The sequence below is a fragment of the Suricata suricatta genome, chromosome 16, assembly GCF_006229205.1.
Source record: "Suricata suricatta isolate VVHF042 chromosome 16, meerkat_22Aug2017_6uvM2_HiC, whole genome shotgun sequence".
NCBI lineage: Eukaryota > Metazoa > Chordata > Mammalia > Carnivora > Herpestidae > Suricata > Suricata suricatta.
The window spans coordinates 46,780,120-46,787,167 of NC_043715.1; the positions used below are offsets into that span (position 1 = coordinate 46,780,120).

Sequence of the window (7,048 nt, forward strand, 5' to 3'; positions counted from 1 at the left end):
GGGGCGGTCGCGGCGCGGTGTTGGGGCTCGGGGCGTGCGAAAGGCAGGGGGTGGGCTCAGGCGCCGGGGCGAGGGGGGCGGCGGCGGGGCCGGGAGCGGGGTCAGGTACTCCAGGGGCGGCGCCAGCAGCTCCTCGTGCGCCGGGGGCGCGGGGCTTACGGAGGAGGCGGGCGGGGGGATGGAGAAGAGCTCCGTGAAGTTGGGCACCGAGTCGCTGATGAACGTCACGTTCCCATAGACGTGCTGCGGGAAGGGCTTGTCCGTGGATTGGCTCCCTCCGGGGCCAGGAGCCCCGGCCGAGGCGATCTGCGACGTGCGCACGTGGTACGGGAAGTTCTTGTTGGCCGCCGACGGGCGTGTCATGATCTGGGGTGAGAGGCCAGGTGCAGGTTGGAGCAGCACTGTGCGGGCCTCAGGCTGTCTCCATAAACGTGAGGTCGTAAAGATTCCCCGTCACTTGACATCCCCCACGGTTCCCTGCAGTCCTTCGCTCTGGATTAGGAGCGCCTACCCAGGCTCTCAGCAGTGCGCCTGAGTTGGGACCTTTTTCCTCTGTCACAACTCTGACTGCCCTACAATGCTTCCTCCCTCAGAGCCCTGATCACCAACTTAGCACAGGTTCAGTTTCAGCGGACAGCGGCCTTCACTGTCTGGTATGATACTCGCTGGCCATATGGGGTTATTTACATTGAAATTAATCAACATTAAACTAAAATCGTTGTTTTCAGTCACACTAGCCACATTTAAGTGCTCAATAGCCACACGTGGATAGTAAATATTGTATCGGACAGGACAGAGTATAGAACATTTTCATAAACACAGAAAGGTCAATTGGACCACAACACCTGATAAACTCTAGAATGTTAGCTCTGTGAGGGCAGGAATTTGTTCAGTTCCCTGCAGAATCCCTACCTTCTAGAACAGTACTTGGTGCATAAGCACTCAATAAATACTGGTTGAATGTAGAAGGGTGTCCCAAACTAGTCTAGTAGATCTTGAGGGCAGGGACTGAGTGTGACTTGAGCACCGCACAAGAGAGCCCTCTAAGGTCGTGGGAACAAGCCACTGAAAGTAGTGAGCAGCAGAATGGGGCCTGTGCTGGGCTAACTGTGCATTTTCACTTAAGAAACTGGCTGAAGGTGAAAGAAGAGGGCATTGCATTTGGGGGCCTGGGGCCTGCACCCCTCAGCTTGTTGAATATGGGACCTGGGGCATGTTGTTAAAACTCCCTGAGCCTCACTGAAGAAGAGGGATGGCAGTGCCTACTCGGAAAGATGAGGAGAGGGTAGAGCTTGGTACATGAAGGTTCTCAGCATTTCCCCTGTTTTCTGTCCCTTTCTGACTTCCTGCAGAGCTTCAAGAAGGGCTGTCCTGGGAAGGGGAGTCTCTACCTAAGTCAGGCTGTGGGGTAGAAGATGGGGGACCAGGCCATCGGTGACAGTACATTCACCACCCAGAGCGCACTGTGGACCCCTGGGGTCAGGAGCCTGGGTCCTCACCAGTGCCTATGCTCCTGTCTGGCTCCCCCTTATGACTGGCTGTGGAAGGACTGGGCATAAAGGCCCTGCCCTGCTACCAGAGGCCATGGGGCCCTGGTGGGTCACCTCCCCTGTTTAGGCCTTGGCTTCCCCCTTCTGTACAGTGGGTTCAACGACCATCATCCATCCTGTCCTGGGGCTGCTCTGACACACAATGAAACAAGACATATGAACTGTCACGCAGAAGGCCAGAGAGGATATAAACCAGGGCAAAGAAGAGTTTTGGTGCTGATCCCCTCCTGATGTCATTCAGATCTAGGCCCCCTCCACCTGCTTCTTCCTGAGCAATGGCCTGTGACGGTGTGGCAGATGGCAGAATGTGTTGGTGAAGGGTGGAGTAATGACCAAGGGGGTTGAGAAAGGCAGTGGAATACAGAAGGGAAATGGGAGAGTCAGGGGCACAGGGTCAGGAATGGGGAGGGGCCAAGAGAGAGCGGGGTTCAGTCAGTAGAACATGTGACTCACATGAGTTTGAGCCTCAGATTGACCATAAAGTTTACTTAAGGAGAAAAAAAAAGCGTGGTTGGTGGAAGAGGTCAGGACACACGGTGGAAGAGAACAGAAGCTGGCCTCTTGGGGGGGACACAGTAGAGTAGCCTCCAGGGACCCAGCAGGCTCTCAGTAAGTGTCTGTTGAATGAGTACAGGATGAAGAGAAGGGAAATGGATGGAGAGCTCAGAATGGAAGGTCCCAGCAGGTGGGTGGGGAGCCTCACCCACCATCCCGCCCATCAGGCTCCCACCCGCACCTGGATGCCCTTCCTCACCAGGAACACGCCATGGGCATACAAATGGATCCCCAGCTGGATGCCATTGACAATCTTCTCCCGGGCCCACTTGGGGATCCCAAAGTTGGCGATCAGGGCCATGACAGGAACGGCAAAGAACCTGAAGGGGAGATGCTGGGTCAGTAGAGACACTGCCCCGACCCTCCTCCCATGGCCCCAGCCCCCCTGCCACGCACACGAGCAGGGCCCAGGTGCATCCCAAATTGGAGAGAAGCCAGTGTGACCTTCAGAAGCCAGAGGTCAAAAGGGGGGCAGGAATCCCACTGGCCTGGGAAATTCTGGAAGGCAAAAACTAGGTTGAATTTAACTCAATTCCACCCCACCCCAAATCTTGGCACCTGATAGGAAATCAAAAGATATTTGCTGAATGCATTCACATATGATAATAACAATCATGGACTCAGCTGCAAGCCAGACCTGTTTCTATGCTTCTCACATATGTAAACTCAAGAACTCTTAGAATGCCTCTACAGGGTACGTACAAGTTCCATCCCCATTAAACAGGTGAGGAAACTGAGGCAGAGCAAAGTTCATTGATTTGTGTGAGGTCATACAACTTACGAGCTTTAGAACTGGGATCTGAACCCAGGCAGTCAGGCTTAGAACCTGCCCACTGTATAACTATGTTATGTTGAATGCTAAAAAATTACAACTAGCTTTTATTGAATACCTACTACATGCCAGACACAGGCCCTTCTATACTGCCCTATGCATGCTCAAGGTAGCTCTTTATGAGTAAGCAACCCAAGCTCGGTCTCTCTCTCTCCCTCTCTCCCCCTCTCTCTCTCTCTCTCTCTCTTTCAATTTGGTGAAATAATTTTTTCCAGGTCATAGAGTGAGTAAGTGGCGGACTCTGGGACCGCGGCCTGACTTGCAAGCCCATCAGCTTCACCGAAAAGGGTCTGAGAAATGAACATCCATTTCTGGGAAGCCCCAGGAGACAGGGACAGCGTGGGGCCCAGCACATCTCACCAGAGGGTGTAGGCAGCAAAGAAGGGCACGTAAAAGGGCTGCTTCTCCGGGAAGTGGCGCAAGGAGACCAGCACAGCATAGCAGAACCACACGTAAGCCGCCACCTGCAGCCCAATGAGCCCATAGCCCGCCGGCGACTCGTACGTGTACAGTACCTGGCCTGGGTCAAAGAACTGCACCCAAGAGAGAGGGTTCATCATAGCCTTGACCTCCTGCCCTCCACACAAGGATCCCAGACCCTAGACCCCACCCCTGGGCACTCAGGGGACAGAGATGTTTGGTCAGGACAGAAGTAGAAGGAGAGAACAAAATGGAAATAGAAGCACATAGAGGTAGAGAGAGGGTAAGAAAAGAAAGAGAATACATTCGCTGCCAGGGGCCCAGCATGCGCTGACCACCTACCACTCCTAATCTTTCCCATTTGCATTGACTCAAGGAGGTGGGTCTTATTATCACCCCCACTTCACAGAGGGGAAAACTGTGGCTAAAAGGGACAGCTTTTGGCCAAAGTCAAAGCCAAAGTGATATAAAGCCTTAGAGGAGCCCCCTAGGATAAGTAAGACCCTCTCAGTTTTACAGAAGAGAAAACAGGCTTAGAAGAGGTGGGCATCACCCAAGGTCAGCTGGCTGGGAAGTGGGAGAGCCAAAGTGGAATCCAGGCCTGGGTGACTCCTGAACTTTCAGGCATGACATTGAGCATAAATGTGACAGACAGTGAGAGACAGAGGGAGGAGGAAGAAGGCTCCTCAGAGACAGTGAAGAGAGGAGGCATGCACTTGGAGAGACAGATGGGCAGGCAGAAATCGCAGAGTGGGAGAGAGCGAGCCAGCAAGAGTGCGATGTGGGGAAGGGCTGGCAGACAGGTGGAGGAGGTGGCCAAAAGCTTGGGGAGGGGCGGGGAGGCAAGGCCTGGGCAGTGGTGGGTGGCACTTACCTCAGCTTCGTAAATGAGCAGCACCACGTGGGTGAGAGTGTACAGGGTCATGTAGACAGACAACTTCACGGAGCCCGAGTGGCTGATGCGGCCCCTGGCAGCAGGCCATGAAGGGAGACAGCAGGGGTGAGGGCTGTCAGGGAGAAGCGGGCAGCCACCCCCCAGATCCACCCCGGTGTCCTGTTCCCTAGCCCAGCCACACCTCCTCCCAGCACTCCCTCCCGCCCCAGCCTGGGCACCGTGTCACCGTGAATCCCTTCCCCAGAAGGATGAGCATCAGCAGGAAGATGAGGAAGCTGGAGGAGAAGAGCAGCTTGGCTGGGACAAGGGAGGAGAGGGCGTCTCAGACATAGGGCTCAGAGAGAGCCCGAGCACCCTCCTCCGGCCCACTTCATTCTCACCCAAGATCTTCAGGCTCTCGTTGCCAATACCATCAGTGGCATACTGGCCCCAGTAGATGCAGAAAAACAGGAGGCTCAGGACTGAGGGGAGAACGGGCAGAGGGAAGAAAGGACAGAAAGCAGCTTTGGGGCATCACTGTTCCCTAGCATCATGGTCCAGATGGCCAGAACCCCTCCTTCATCCCTATCAGGATTCTAGACCACTTACTTCCACTGACGTCCTCAGAGGCTCTGGAGTCCAGGCCCCAGCCTCTCTTCTCCAGGATCCAGATGTCGGGCCCCCAGCCTCTCCTCCCTCAGACCCAGAGGTCCAGGCTCCCAGCTTCCTCTTCCCTCAGTCTCAGGGGTCCTAGCCCCCAGCCCCTCCTCCTCAGACCCAGGTAGCTGGGCCCTAGGTCCCTCCTCTGACAGAACTCAAAAGCTGGGATCCTCTAAACCTCACCCTCCACTCCTGCTGCGGCCATGAACATTTTATAAGTTGTGTGGAGCAACTGACGACCTTTCAGCAAATCTAAAAGAAAATTAGGGGAAGATGGCTCACAGACAGGAAGGGAGACTAGCTCATGTCCCCCAACCCTGTCCCTCATAACTCCTAACCCCACCAGCGTGTACTGGACTTACATCCAAAGTAACAGGAGAGGAAGAAGATGAGGATGAAGATGAGGAGAAAAGTCACATCTGTCTCCAGGATCCCTGCCAATTTTGTAGGAGGAAATGATTCAGTCAAAGCTGGGGTCCCTCAGCAGCGGGCACCCGACTCTAGACCTCCACAAAGATCCTGGTTTCTGGGTCCCCATATGCTCACCAAACTCATCAGCTGAGAAATGCCGTGTCCAAAAGGACTTGCCGTTGGTGAGGACCATCTCATACTCCAACTGCAGCCCATCTCCCTGTGGGGAGTGTGGAGGCCTAAGGGGGGACCCTGGGCAGCTAGAGGCTCACCAGGAAGCCAAGGAGGAGAAGGCCCAGGTGGCTGGCCCAGCCTCTTACCCCACACTTGCTGAGTGCGATGTACCACCACCTTTCTCGTACTGAGCGGAAGCTTCGGCCGCTGGAGCAGCTCAAGTAGCGGGTTCCCTCCTCTGACACTACCTGGGGAGGAGCAAGAAGAAGGTTGAAGCCTGTCTGTGCGGTCCTCAGGCCCTTGGCCTTCAGCACCCGCCCATTCCCCCATACCTGACAGCCTGACCAGGCATACTGGGTGGTAAGGTTGATGACCTGGTTGTTCTCCGGCCTGATCACTGACTCCTTGGCCAGGCAGTCCTGGGGAAGGCAGGGACATGGTCACTCCCTGGCCAGCCTTGACCTTCTTCCCTCTCCCATGAACCCTCCTCATGGCCTTCACCTTGTCCCCTGCCTTGTACACAGCCGGCCACTGGGATGGGTCGTCGAAATAGAGGAGGATGTTCTGACAGCACTTGGCCTGCAGACCCAGAGATTTTGAAGTTTGGGGGAGTGCAGGGAGCTGGGGTAGCCCTTGCCTTGGGAGGCCAAGGGAATATCCAGCCTCAGCATGGAGAGTGGTCAGGGAAGACTTACCTCAGGGTATCGGAAACGGAAGTCCAGTCGGCCGTAATCCGAAAGAAAGCAAAATCTCGTCAGGAACACCCAGTCCTGGAAAAGGGACCCAGTCCTTCTGAATCCTTCGAGAACTCCCAGACTCCACAGACCCCCAACTTTCCTTCCCTACTCTTGGGTACCTGATTCCCCGAGAAGCATAAAGGGACCAAGTTACCTCCAAAATTCCTGTGATCCCTTTACCTTGGGTGGGGGGCATTTGAGACAAGGATCCTTGTCTCAAATGCCCCCCACCCAAGTTTCTTCTCTTCTCAAACACTTCTCCCACTTTCCAGGTGCCTTGAGAAAGACTGAGGGCCAGGTGCCCATCCCAGCCACCTTCAGTTCCAGACACCATCTGACTGGCATCCCCGGGGTTAGCCACACGAATGCCCCCACAGTAGTCCCAGAGACCATCTCCTACTGGGTAAAAATTCCAAAGGGCCCTCTCCTGGCCCTGAGCAGGAGTGTGAACGCGAGGCTCTCCACGAAGAGAAAAGTGCTGTCCCTTCAGCACCACCTTGGCGTTCTCCCAACCCCCACCCCAAACTCTGACTCTCCGAACCCGTCCCTCCTCCCCGCCCAGCTCTGACCTCAGTGTCCCTCCTACAACCCCCAAGTCCCTTCTCGACCCCAAGGCCACTCTCAGCCTCAACCCTGACCCAGTCCCCCCTATTACCCCCTAGCCCCAATCACACCGCGGTTCTCAGGGACGGCCTGGGAAGGCAGCAGGGGGCGGGGCGGCACCCTCCTCCTTCCCTTCCCTCCAGTCCCCGGGGGCCCGGCGGGTGGCAGGGGAGGGCCCAGCGCGCTCACCTCCTTGGAGCTGAGGTTGCCCCGCACGTACTTGGCCCGGGCG

At 55.8% G+C, this 7,048-nt stretch overlaps 1 protein-coding gene across 1 annotated transcript in view; it reads right to left on the reverse strand.

Moving 5' to 3' along the window:
* TMEM145 (transmembrane protein 145) overlaps window positions 1-7,047 on the reverse strand; it is a gene marked incomplete at its 5' end in the record, with an annotated part of 7,934 nt that extends 887 nt beyond the window's left edge. The window contains 14 exons of the mRNA XM_029924297.1: window positions 160-366; window positions 2,305-2,425; window positions 3,298-3,470; window positions 4,232-4,325; window positions 4,471-4,549; window positions 4,633-4,713; window positions 5,075-5,143; window positions 5,254-5,325; window positions 5,438-5,522; window positions 5,623-5,724; window positions 5,809-5,895; window positions 5,978-6,055; window positions 6,172-6,246; window positions 7,006-7,047. Coding sequence (XP_029780157.1) covers window positions 160-366; window positions 2,305-2,425; window positions 3,298-3,470; window positions 4,232-4,325; window positions 4,471-4,549; window positions 4,633-4,713; window positions 5,075-5,143; window positions 5,254-5,325; window positions 5,438-5,522; window positions 5,623-5,724; window positions 5,809-5,895; window positions 5,978-6,055; window positions 6,172-6,246; window positions 7,006-7,047 — 1,365 coding nt within the window. The remainder of the gene's footprint in view (window positions 1-159; window positions 367-2,304; window positions 2,426-3,297; window positions 3,471-4,231; window positions 4,326-4,470; window positions 4,550-4,632; window positions 4,714-5,074; window positions 5,144-5,253; window positions 5,326-5,437; window positions 5,523-5,622; window positions 5,725-5,808; window positions 5,896-5,977; window positions 6,056-6,171; window positions 6,247-7,005) is intronic.
* Between the last annotated feature and the right edge of the window lies 1 nt (window position 7,048).